Below are 12335 nucleotides of genomic sequence, written 5' to 3'. Positions count from 1 at the left end.
TTAAGGAACTGGAGCTGCAGCTTGATGACCTTTAGCTTGTTAGGGAAAGTGAAGAGGTGATAGACAGGAGCTACAGGGAGGTAGTCACCACAAGGCTACAGGAGACAGATAAATGGGTGACTGTCAGGAGAGGGAAGGGGGAATGTCAGATGGTGGAGAGCACCCCCTGCGGCCGTCCCTCTCAACAATAAGTACTCCATCTTGAGTACTGTAGGGGGGAATGACCCACCTTGGGGAAGTAACAGTGGCTTTGCCTCTGGCATAGTGTCTGGTCCTGTGGCTCAGAAGGGTAGGGAATGAAGAGGATGGCAGCAGTGATAGGGGACCCTATAGTTAGGGGGATAGATAGGTGATTCTGTGGACGTGAAAAAGAAACACGGATAGTAGTTTGCCTCCCAGGTACCAGGGCCCAAGATGTTTCTGAGCACGTCCATAATATCCTGAAAGGGGAGGGTGAGCAGCCAGAAGTCTGGTATACTGGTACCAATGACATAGGTAGAAAAGGGAGGAGGACCTAAAAGCAGAATACAGGGAGTTAGGAAGGAAGCTGAGAAGCAGGACCTCAAGGGTAGTAATCTCTGGATTGCTGCCTGTGTCACATGACAGTGGGATAGTAATTGAATGCAAGGAAGGACAAGCCAATGATTGGGTACAAATGCAGACAGAGTAAAGAGTTCAATTGTACCACAGAGGAAAATTTCAAAACGGCTAAGGATGCAGGATTAAAGGTGGAATAAGGTGGACGAACTGATGGCGCAATTAGAGATTGATGAGTAGGATGTTGTGGGCATCACTGAGTCGTGGCTGAAAGAAGGCCATAGCTGGGAGATTAACATCACAGGGTATACTTGGTATCGAAAGGACAGACAGGAAGGCATAGGTGGTGGTGTTACTCTGTTGGTAAGAGATGGAATTACATCTTTAGAAAGAGATGACATAGGGTCAGAGAACGTTGAATCTTTGTGGGTGGAGTTAAGAAAATGCAAGGGCGGAAAAAACACATTTTGGGAACCATATATAGGCCTGCAAATAATAGCCAATATGTCGGGTTGAGATTGCAAAGGGAGCTAGAAAACGCATGTAGTAGGGTAATGACACAATTGTAATGGGAGGCTTCAATATGCAAAGGGATTGGGAAAATCAGGTTGGTGTTTGATCACAAGAGAGGGAATGTGCTGAATGCGAAATGCCTTTTTTTTTCAAGTAAAAAGAAAGAGATGGCTTTTTAAAGCAGCTTATGCTTGAGCCTACGCTGAGAAGAGCTATCTTAGATTGGGTGCTGTGTAATAACCCAGATCTTATTAGGGAGCTTAACGTAAAGGAGCCCTTAGGAGGCAAAGATCATAATACGATTGAATTCACCCTGCAATTTGAGAGGCAGAAGCATAAGTCAGATGTATCAGGATCACAATGGAATAAAGGGAATTATAGAGGCATGAGAGAGGTGGATTGGAAGAGAATAGTGGTGGGGATGACAGCAAAGCAGAGGTGGCTGAAGTTTTTGGGAACAGTTCACAAGGCGCAATATAGGTATATCCCACAAGAAGAAGTTCTCAAATGGCAGGGGTAGGCAACTGTGGCTGACAAGGGAAGTTAAGGACTACATAAAAGACAAGGAAAGGGCGTATGAGGTAGCAAAAGTGAGTGGGAAGTTGGATGATTGGGAAGCTTTTAAAATCCAACAAAAGACTACTTAAAAAAAGCTATCGGGAGGGAAAAGATGGACTATGAGGGCAGACTAGCCAAGAATATAAAGCAGAATACCAAAAGTTTTTTCAGTTATTTAAAGAATAAAAGGGAGGTGATAATTGATATTGGACTACTGGAAAATGATGCTGGTGAGGTAGTAATGAGAAATGACTGATGAACTTAATGGGCACTTTGTATCTGTCTTCACTGTGGAAGAAACTAGTAATGTGCCAGAGGTTTGTGAGGGTCAGGGAGCAGGAGTGAGTGCCATTGCTATTACATAGGAAAAAATGCTAGGCAAACTCAAAGGTCTTAAGGTGCATAAGTCACCTAGACCAGATGGACTACACCTCAGAGTCCTGAGAGAGGTTGTTGAAGAGATAATGGATACATTGGTCATGATCTTTCAAGAATCACTTGATTCTGGCATGGTCCCGGAAGACTCGAATATTGCAAATGTCACCCCACTCTTTAAGAAAAGAGAAAGGGAAAAGAAAGGAAATTATAGGCCAGTAAGCCCGGCCTCAGTGGTTGGGAAAGTGTTGGAGTCTATTATTATTGAGGATGAGGTTTCGGGCTACTTGAAAACTAAAGATAAAATAAGTCAAGGTCAGCATGGTTTCTGTAAAGCAAAATCTTGCCTGATTAATCTGTTAGAGTAGGGTGGCAAAGGAGAGGCAGTGGATGTCGTTTACTTGGATTTTCAGAAGGCATTTGATAAGGTGTCAGACATGAGACTACTGGGCAAGAAAAAATCCAATGTCGTTACAGGAAAGATACTGGCATGGATAGAGGAATGGCTGACAGGCAGGAGGCAGCGAGTGGGAATAAAGGGGACCTTTTCTGGTTGGCTGCCAGTGACTAGTGGGGTTCCTTAGGTCAGTATAGGGACCTCTACTTTTCACATTGTTTGTCAGTGATTTAGATAATGGAATCGATGGCTTCATGGCAAAGTTTGTAGATGATATGAAGATAGGTAGAGGGGTTGATAGTGTTGAGAAAGCAATGCGATTGTAGCAGGACTTAGGCAAATCAGAACAATGCGCGAAGAAGTAGCAGATGGAGTACAATGTTGGGAAATGTACGGTAATGCATTTTGTTAAAAGGAATAATAGTGCAGACTATTATCTAAATAGGGAGAAAATTCAGACGGGGGTGCAGAGGACCGTATGAGGCTTTGTTGAACACTCCTAGTTGAACCTGTGGTAAAGAAGGGAAATGTAATATTGGCATTTATTTCAAGGAGAATAGATTACAAAAGCAAGGAGATGATGCTGCGGCTTTATAAGAACTAGTCAGGCCGCACTTGGAGTATTGTCAACAGTGCTGGGCCCCATATCTCAGAAAGGATGCGTTGTCATTGGAGAGAGTCCAGAAGAGGTTCACGAGAATAATTCTGGGAATGAAAGGCTTAACTTATAAGGAGCATTTGGCAGCTTTGGGCCTGTACTCACTGGAATTTAGAGGAATGCCGGGGGATCTTATTGAAATGTACCAAATGTTAAAAGGACTAGATAACGTAGATGTAGAGGGGATGTTTCCACTGATGAGCATATCCAAAACTAGAGGGCATAGCCTCAAAATTGAGGGGCATCCTTTTAGAATAGTGGTAAGGAGGAATTTCTTTAGTTAGAAGGTAGTGAATTTGTGGAATGCTCTGCCACAGACATCTTTGGAGGCCAAGTCTGTGGGTAAACTGAAACTGGAGGTTGATCGTTTCCTGATTGGTCAGGGCATCAAGTGATAATGGCATAAAGGCAGGTGTATGGGATTGAGTGGGATCCATGATCAGCCATGATGGAATGGTAGAGCAGACTCGATGGGCTGAGTGGCCTAATTCTGCTCCTCAATTTCTTAGGAACAGAATTAAGACATTTGGCCCATCAACTCTGCTGCACCATTTCATCGTGGATGATCCATTTCTCTCTCAGTCCCAATCTCCTGCTCTTCCCGTATCCTCTCATGCCCTGACTGATCAAGAATCCATCAACCTCTGCCTTAAATATACTCAGTGACTTGGCCTCCACAGCTGCCAGTGGCAACGAATTCCACAGATTCACCACTCTAAAAAAAAATTCAACTCATCTCCACTCTTAAAGGGCACCCCTCTATTCTGAGGCTGTGTCCTCTGGTCAATGAAGATTTGCTTAATATTTGCACACAAATATTAAGGAAATCTTGGTGATTAAAAACATGTTCAGAATTTAAATTAGAAAATCAATAATACTTAGTTTTGATTTAGTTTCCGGGAGACTGGTCCTTGAACAATGACAACATGGTAAACACAGCAAATGAAAATAAATGATTCAGGCTTGAAATGATTTCTGAAATGTATATACACCCAAAACATTCTCTAACCAATAACAATCCTTACAGAGCCTTTTTTATTGCATCATAGAAACACTTTCCTGCAACAGTCCAACTCTTCCAGGAGCCTCCATAAAATGTTACTTATTAATTTTCACTGTCATCTTTTAACTCGTGTGCTGAAGAGATAACAGATACATTGCTATAGATAACAGAACTATGTTTCGTAGTTCTTTTCTGACTTTTATACTTTATAAACAAGAAAGTAATATGATTAGCAGGCTATTTAAATGTAAGCCTTTCATCTGCTCATTCTGAATTGCAGCCAGTAATATGAGGTTATCACATAAAGAAACATAGAAACATAGAAAATAGGTGCAGGAGTAGGCCATTCGGCCCTTCGAGCCTGCACCGCCATTTATTACGATCATGGCTGATCATCCAACTCAGAACCCCGCCCCAGCCTTCCCTCCATACCCCCTGACCCCCGTAGCCACAAGGGCCATATCTAACTCCCTCTTAAATATAGCCAATGAACTGGCCTCAACTGTTTCCTGTGGCAGAGAATTCCACAGATTCACCACTCTCTGTGTGAAGAAGTTTTTCCTAATCTCGGTCCTAAAAGGCTTCCCCTCTATCCTCAAACTGTGACCCCTCGTTCTGGACTTCCCCAACATCGGGAGCAATCTTCCTGCATCTAGCCTGTCTAATCCCTTTAGGATCTTATACGTTTCAATCAGATCCCCCCTCAATCTTCTAAATTCCAATGAGTACAAGCCCAGTTCATCCAGTCTTTCTTCATATGAAAGTCCTGCCATCCCAGGAATCAATCTGGTGAAGCTTCTCTGTACTCCCTCTATGGCAAGGATGTCTTTCCTCAGATTAGGGGACCAAAACTGCACACAATACTCCAGGTGTGGTCTCACCAAGGCCTTGTACAACTGCAGTAGTACCTCCCTGCTCCTGTACTCAAATCCTCTCGCTATAAATGCCAGCATACCATTCGCCTTTTTCACCGCCTGCTGGACCTGCATGCCCACTTTCAATGACTGGTGTATAATGACACCCAGGTCTCGTTGCACCTCCCCTTTTCCTAATCGGCCACCATTCAGATAATAATCTGTTTTCCTATTTTTGCCACCAAAGGGGATAACTTCACATTTATCCACATTAAATTGCATCTGCCATGTATTTGCCCACTCACCCAACCTATCCAAGTCACCCTGCATCCTCTTAGCATCCTCCTCACAGCTAACACTGCCGCCCAGCTTTGTGTCATCTGCAAACTTGGAGATGCTGCATTTAATTCCCTCATCCAAGTCATTAATATATATTGTAAACAACTGGGGTCCCAGCACTGAGCCTTGCGGTACCCCACTAGTCACCGCCTGCCATTCTGAAAAGGTCCCGTTTATTCCCACTCTTTGCTTCCTGTCTGCTAACCAACTCTCCACCCACACCAATACCTTACCCCCAATACCATGTGCTTTAAGTTTGCACACTAATCTCCTGTGTGGGACCTTGTCAAAAGCCTTCTGAAAATCCAAATATACCACATCCACTGGTTCTCCCCTATCCACTCTACTAGTTACATCCTCAAAAAATTCTATGAGATTCGTCAGACATGATTTTCCTTTCACAAATCCATGCTGACTTTGTCCGATCATTTCACCGCTTTCCAAATGTGCTGTTATCACATCCTTGATAACTGACTCCAGCAGTTTCCCCACCACCGACGTTAGGCTAACCGGTCTATAATTCCCCAGTTTCTCTCTCCCTCCTTTTTTAAAAAGTGGAGTTACATTAGCCACCCTCCAATCCTCAGGAACTAGTCCAGAATCTAACGAGTTTTGAAAAATTATCACTAATGCATCCACTATTTCTTCGGCTACTTCCTTAAGCACCCTGGGATGCAGATCATCTGGCCCTGGGGATTTATCTGCCTTCAATCCCTTTAATTTACCTAACACCACTTCCCTACTAACATGTATTTCGCTCAGTTCCTCCATCTCACTGGACCCTCTGTCCCCTACTATTTCTGGAAGATTATTTATGTCCTCCTTAGTGAAGACAGAACCAAAGTAATTATTCAATTGGTCTGCCGTGTCCTTGCTCCCCATAATCAATTCATCTGTTTCTGTCTGCAGGGGACCTACATTTGTTTTTACCAGTCTTTTCCTTTTTACATATCTATAAAAGCTTTTACGGTCCGTTTTTATGTTGCCTGCCAGTTTTCTCTCGTAATCTTTTTTCCCCTTCCTAATTAAGCCCTTTGTCCTCCTCTGCTGAACTCTGAATTTCTCCCAGTCCTCAGGTGAGCCATTTTCTCTGGCTAATTTGTATGCTTCTTCTTTGGAATTGATACTATCCCTAATTTCTCTTGTCAGCCACGGGTGCACTACCTTCCTTGATTTATTCTTTTGCCAAACTGGGATGAACATTTTTTGCAGTTCATCTATGCAACCTTTAAATGCTTGCCATTGCATATCCACCGTCAATTCTTTAAGTGTCATTTGCCAGTCTATCTTAGCTAATTCACGTCTCATACCTTCAAAGTTACCCCTCTTTAAGTTCAGAACCTTTGTTTCTGAATTAACTATGTCACTCTCCATCGTAATGAAGAATTCCACCATATTATGGTCACTCTTACCCAAGGGGCCTCTCACGACAAGATTGCTAATTAACCCTTCCTCATTGCTCAAAACCCAGTCCAGAATAGCCTGCTCTCTAGTCGGTTCCTCGACATGTGAAGCATTTGAATGATTCACAGTTAATCAATTTTTAGTCCAGAATTGTTCAATAACTGCAATAAATATGAGTTAAATTTTAAGTAAGAAAACAATTAATTGTACCCTACATCTGTCAATTGCCTGCCTCCACCACCGTTGCCAGCAGCTCATTCCACGCACTTATCAGTTTTACTCACTGTGAGTAAAAATCTTACCCCTGACATCTCCTCTATACCTACTCCCCAGCACCTTAAACCTGTGTTCTCTTGTGGCAACCATTTCAGCCCTGGGAAAAAGCCTCTGACTATCCACACGATCAATGCCTCTCATCGTCATATACACCTCTGTCAGGTCACCTCTCATCCTCCGTCGCTCCAAGGAGAAAAGGCCGAGTTCACTCAACCTATTCTCATAAGGTATGCCACCCAATCCAGGCAACATCCTTGTAAATTTCCTCTGCACCCTTCCTATGGTTTCCACATCCTTCCTGTAGTGAGGTGACCAGAACTGAGCACAGTACTCCAAGTGGGGTCTGGCCAGGGTCCTATATAGCTGCAACATTACCTCTCGTCTCCTAAATTCAATTCCATGATTGATGAAGGCCAATACGCTGTATGCCTTCTTAACCACAGAGTCAACCTGTGTAGCAGCTTTGAGTGTCCAATGGACTCGGACCCCAAGATCCCTCTGATCCTCCACACTGCCAAGAGTCTTACCATTAATACTATATTCCACCATCATATTGGACCTACTTCACACTTAGCTGGGTTAAACTCCAGCAATACTTTCCCTTTAGGAACTGTTGGACTGCAGATAACGATTTCTAATAGGATTTCCTCCGAAAATTTAACATGCTACCGAGGAACAAACAGTGAAAACAGAATTATCTATTCTTCAGTCAGAGAATAAAAGTGAAGAAAAAAAAGCGAGGTTAAAAATCCACAATCTGTTGTTTGTTAATGTTGTATATTGCTATGTTTGGGGTTCTGTGTGCAAACATTGATAGTATCTCACAAAATGTTCTCTAACCCTTACAGGACCCTAGATTCAATGCTGAAGTTGACCAGATCACAGGGTATAAGACACAGAGTATTCTCTCCATGCCAATAAAGAACCACAAAGGGGAGGTAGCTATACTTTACTGACACAGTATGATTTCAAATTGATCTAAACATGTTGTATAAGGAGCTTTAACATAATTTATGTTACTATATTATACACTTTCTTCATAGCATGATGATTTCTTAGTAGCATCTTTCTGGAGCAGTGTCCAGCATTCTGTGTGATGTAACTAGATACCTTACAACTCCATTGAGACTTCATGGGATTAAAACAGCAAGCCTTGCAAATACGTAGCAGGACCATTTAGAAATTAAATTTGTTTTGTAACCCTGCATCCTGCTTTTCTTCTTTATGCATGTTTGCAGTACAGTAATATGACAGACAGGAAATCTTTCAAAGCAACTCACACAGAGTTGCTTTGGTTTCACAAGAGTTATAATTTATACTCTATAAGAGATTCTGTAAATGCTGGAAATCCAGAGCAACATATACACGAAATGTTGGAGGAACTCAGCAGGTCAGGCTACATCTTTGGAAAGGAATAAGAAGTCGATGCTTCTGGCTGGGACCCTTCATCAGGACTGGAAAGGAAGTGGGAAGAAGCCAGAAGAAGAAGATGGGGAAGGGGATGGAGCTTAAACTAGGAGGTAGGTGAGGGAGAAGGTATGTGGGTGGGAGAAGGGGGGATAAAGTGAGGAGCTGGGAGGTGATGGTTAGAGAAGGTAAAGGGCTGAAGAAGGGAGAGGAGAGTGGACCTGGAAGAAAAGGAAGGAGGAAGGGTGCCAGAGGGAGGTGAAAAAGCAGGTAAGGAGCAGAGAAAAGTTACATGAGGAACCAGAATGGGGAATGGAAGAAGAAAGAAGAAAGAGGGGCGAGAAATTACCAGAAGTTAGAGAAATTAATGTTTTTGCCGCCAGATTGGAGGCTACCCAGACAGAATATGAGGTGTAGCTCCTCCAACCTGAGAGGCTGCAACAGAGGAGGCCGTGGACAAACACGTCAGAATGGGAATGGGATTGGAATTAAAACGGAAAATCTTGCTTGTTGCAGATAGAGTGAAGGTGCTCAACAGACCAGTCCCCTGATCTGTATTGGGTTTCACCAATGTAGGTGAGACTGCACCTGGAGCACTGTGTACCATAGATGACCCAAACAATCTCACAACTGAAGTGTTGCCTCATCTGAAAGGACTCTTTGGGGCCCTGAATAAGGGGGAAGGAGGAGGTGAATGGGCAGGTGTAGCACTTTTTCTGTTTGGATTCTAGCCTCAGATGTTAAATTAAAATGTAAACAATGTTAGAACAATTCTTATCAATTAATTTTAACATTGTGCTTTAATAAGAAAATAACCATGATTTGGCCAATATTTATTGCTGAAACTACAACATTAATTTATTTTTATTTGTGGGATCCATTTATTGGCTATAAAATATTTTAAGGCATCCCAGGAGACATGAGTGACACTAATGATTTCCGTAATCTCTTCATCTTTCTTTTGGAATAACGTATTGTGATTTGAACTATTAATAGGACAGTAATTGTTCTGATTAGTTATACCCAGTTAAAGGAGATGGTAGAGGTCACTGAAGAAATGATGGAGTTACTGATCAGATGGTTGCTGTGGAAGAGACTTGGGAAGGTGATGGAGAGAGAACCAAAGAGGTAAAACGAGGAGGGGAGTGGCCAGGATAATTGCAAGGATGCAAGATGTAACAAATCTATCTTGAGGAGTTTGATGCCTTGGGCTTCACAACAGTGGCCCAGGTAGGTAGGGTCTGATCATAAGTTAGAAATAAACCTCAACCCTCAGGCTGTTACCAATGTTCAAGGGTCATATTGTATGCACATCTCATATGTGAAACGAATTTGTGTGTCGCACCACAGTGGTTTCCATGCTTAATTACTTTTAATCCACTATAATAATCAGATTAGATATCTGGAAATGTCCTTTATTTGTAAAAATTGAACTTGATTGTGTTTAATGTCAGGATTTAAAATAAAATTAAATAATAGAGCATAGCAAGATTTTACCTTACGATAGAATATTCCTCGGTTAGTGTATCCTTTGTTCATTTAGAACTCTCTGGAGATCTATCAATTACTTTAAGCGGTATCTGATATCTATTTAACCATTTCTGTTTACCAGGTAGTTGGTGTTGCTCAGGCAATCAACAAGAAATGCGCAACTCATGGAACGTTTACCAAAAATGATGAAAAGGTAAGATGGTATAATTAAAGACTAAATTCTCCATCTACCGATTCTGATTATTGTGATTTGATAAGAGCCAGAAAGTACATGAGAACACCACCACCCACAGGTTTTCCTCCAGGCTACACACCTCTCTGACTTTGAAATACTGTGCGTCACTGTTCATAAATTTTGAACCTTCCTATCTTACCGCATTCACCAGAACATGTATAATAGTTTAGGAAGACAGCTTACCAACGCTTTGGCCTTGGAGAATAGTATGAAATCTGTCTCTAGTATTTACGTATTAAACACTACATGTGATCATTTGAACTTGTTGTTCCATCATGGCGTGTGCTTTTAAATTTGCAAATCAAGTTTTCTAGAGAACAATTACATTCAAACAGAACTGTAATAGTTTGGTATCTACTTCTTAGTTCAGTGTGACTTGAGAGTAAAATGATATCAACCTGGTATAGTCCTTAATTTCTCTTCTTGGAGTTCTTCCTTCTCTGTTTTCTACTCCTCCACATCATTGTTTGAAAGCATTGAATCTTACTGAGGGAGAGCTCCATAATATTGATGGACACGGAGCAATTCTCTCCACTGGGTCACTAATGTTGTTGAGATATCTACCCCTGGAGGTCTACTGCTCACCTGGATACTACGGTCACTATCATTAAACGGCAAACAGACAAATGCTTAAAACAAGAGAGGCTGGAAATCCAGAGCAATATACACAAAATGCTGGAGGAACTCAACTGCTCCTGCAGCATCTATGGTGTCTTCATCAGAGTATCAGCCTAAAACATCGACTGTTTATTCCTCTCCATAGGAGCTGACTCGCCAGTAGAGTTCCTCCAGCATTTGCTCTGGCTAATGCTTTATATTACTGTCAACATGATTCAAATATAAGTATATTGGTGTCTGAGTCAGAGATTACAGTACAAGTTTCAGTTCAATTCTGAATGTACAATGTAGGGTAATATTTTTAAGAAATACATCATCTTGAGTGGTATTGAAATCAGAGATTCGCATACCAGAACAGTGAACAACTTGATGCACAGTGCCTCTTTGCAGGTGATCGAAAGATTTGTCCAGTTTGTGTGCCTTGCACTCACCTGCTTTTTTCTTATGGTTATTTATGGCAGCTTAGCAATATTTAAAGAAAAGAAGTTATTTTACCATGGTACTTCTGAGAACCAGTTTTCTCAGTGGACGTGACACAAATAATATATTGAAGTGTACACCTGCTTGTCTGACTGCAGCTGCTTATGAATTTTATTAGTTTCTTCCACTAATAACACAAGATTAGAGTCATCCTCTTGACCAATATTCTTCTCTTAAACAAGATTATGAAAAATAGACTTCTGCTTTTAGTCTGTTGTGTGTAAATTTGTTATGTACTGTACTTGAATTGTGGATATCAGGATATTTTTTAGGATGCAAGTGCTATAAAACTGCAGCTTTGTGTTTAATACAGGAACTAGCTTTCAAGTGTGTAGAAATATTTCCCCTGAGAGGGAAGGAATTCACATATTAAATATTCAGTAACACAGCGGTCCCCAACCATCAGGCCGTGGACCGGTGCCGGGCCACAAAGCATGTGCTACTGGGCCGCGAGAAAACGATATGATTTGGCGATATGACTCAGCTACACCTTTCTTCATTCCCTGTCATGCACTACTGTATTGAGCTTGAACGCACGTGAGGTCATTACGCACGCGTCATCCATGTCAGCGCGGGAAGAAGATCAACTACTCGAGCTTGCAAATGACGGCCGGCTGAGAAGTATGTTTGACATAACATCTCTGCCGGCATTCTGGATCAAAGTCAAGGCAGAATGTCCTGAGATAGCCATGAACACACTGAAAATGTTGCTTTCATTTCCAACATTTTTCTGCATTGAATGCAACGAAAACTAAATTGCAGAACAGACTGGACATGAGGAACCCCCTTCGAGTACAGTAACACTGTCTCCCATCACCCCTTGATAGGACCGTCTTGTTGCAGGGAAACAAGCCCAGAGCTCCCACTGATTCAGCGATATTGGTGCGTTGCAATGATTTTATATGTTCATACGGAGAAAATATGTGCCGTGTGTTTAATATCCAAACGTTACTTAAAATGTTATGATGCTATTGACTGACTTATATAACCATATAATAATTACAGCACAGAAACAGGCCATCTCTGCCCTTCTAGTCCGTTGCGAACGCTACTCTCACCTAGTCCCACCGACCTGCACTCAGCCCATAATCCTCCATTCCTTTCCTGTCCATATACCTATCCAATTTTTTCTTTAAATGATAATATCGAACCTGCTTCCGCCACTTCTAACGGAAGTTCGTTCAATACTT

The 12335-nt window shown here is 41.9% G+C and overlaps 1 protein-coding gene across 3 annotated transcripts in view; it reads left to right on the top strand.

The window, feature by feature from the left end:
• pde5ab (phosphodiesterase 5A, cGMP-specific, b) overlaps window positions 1-12335 on the top strand; it is a 119271-nt gene that overhangs the window by 17908 nt on the left and 89028 nt on the right. For all 3 annotated transcript variants that reach the window (XM_072253155.1, XM_072253156.1, XM_072253154.1), the window contains exons 3-4: window positions 7763-7852; window positions 9934-10005. In XM_072253155.1, the coding sequence (XP_072109256.1) occupies window positions 7763-7852; window positions 9934-10005 (162 nt within the window). The remainder of the gene's footprint in view (window positions 1-7762; window positions 7853-9933; window positions 10006-12335) is intronic.

Source organism: Mobula birostris, chromosome 3 (assembly GCF_030028105.1).
Source record: "Mobula birostris isolate sMobBir1 chromosome 3, sMobBir1.hap1, whole genome shotgun sequence".
NCBI classification, from domain to species: domain Eukaryota; kingdom Metazoa; phylum Chordata; class Chondrichthyes; order Myliobatiformes; family Myliobatidae; genus Mobula; species Mobula birostris.
Note: the sequence above shows the minus strand (reverse complement) of the source record. Positions and strands in the feature narration are given on the sequence as shown.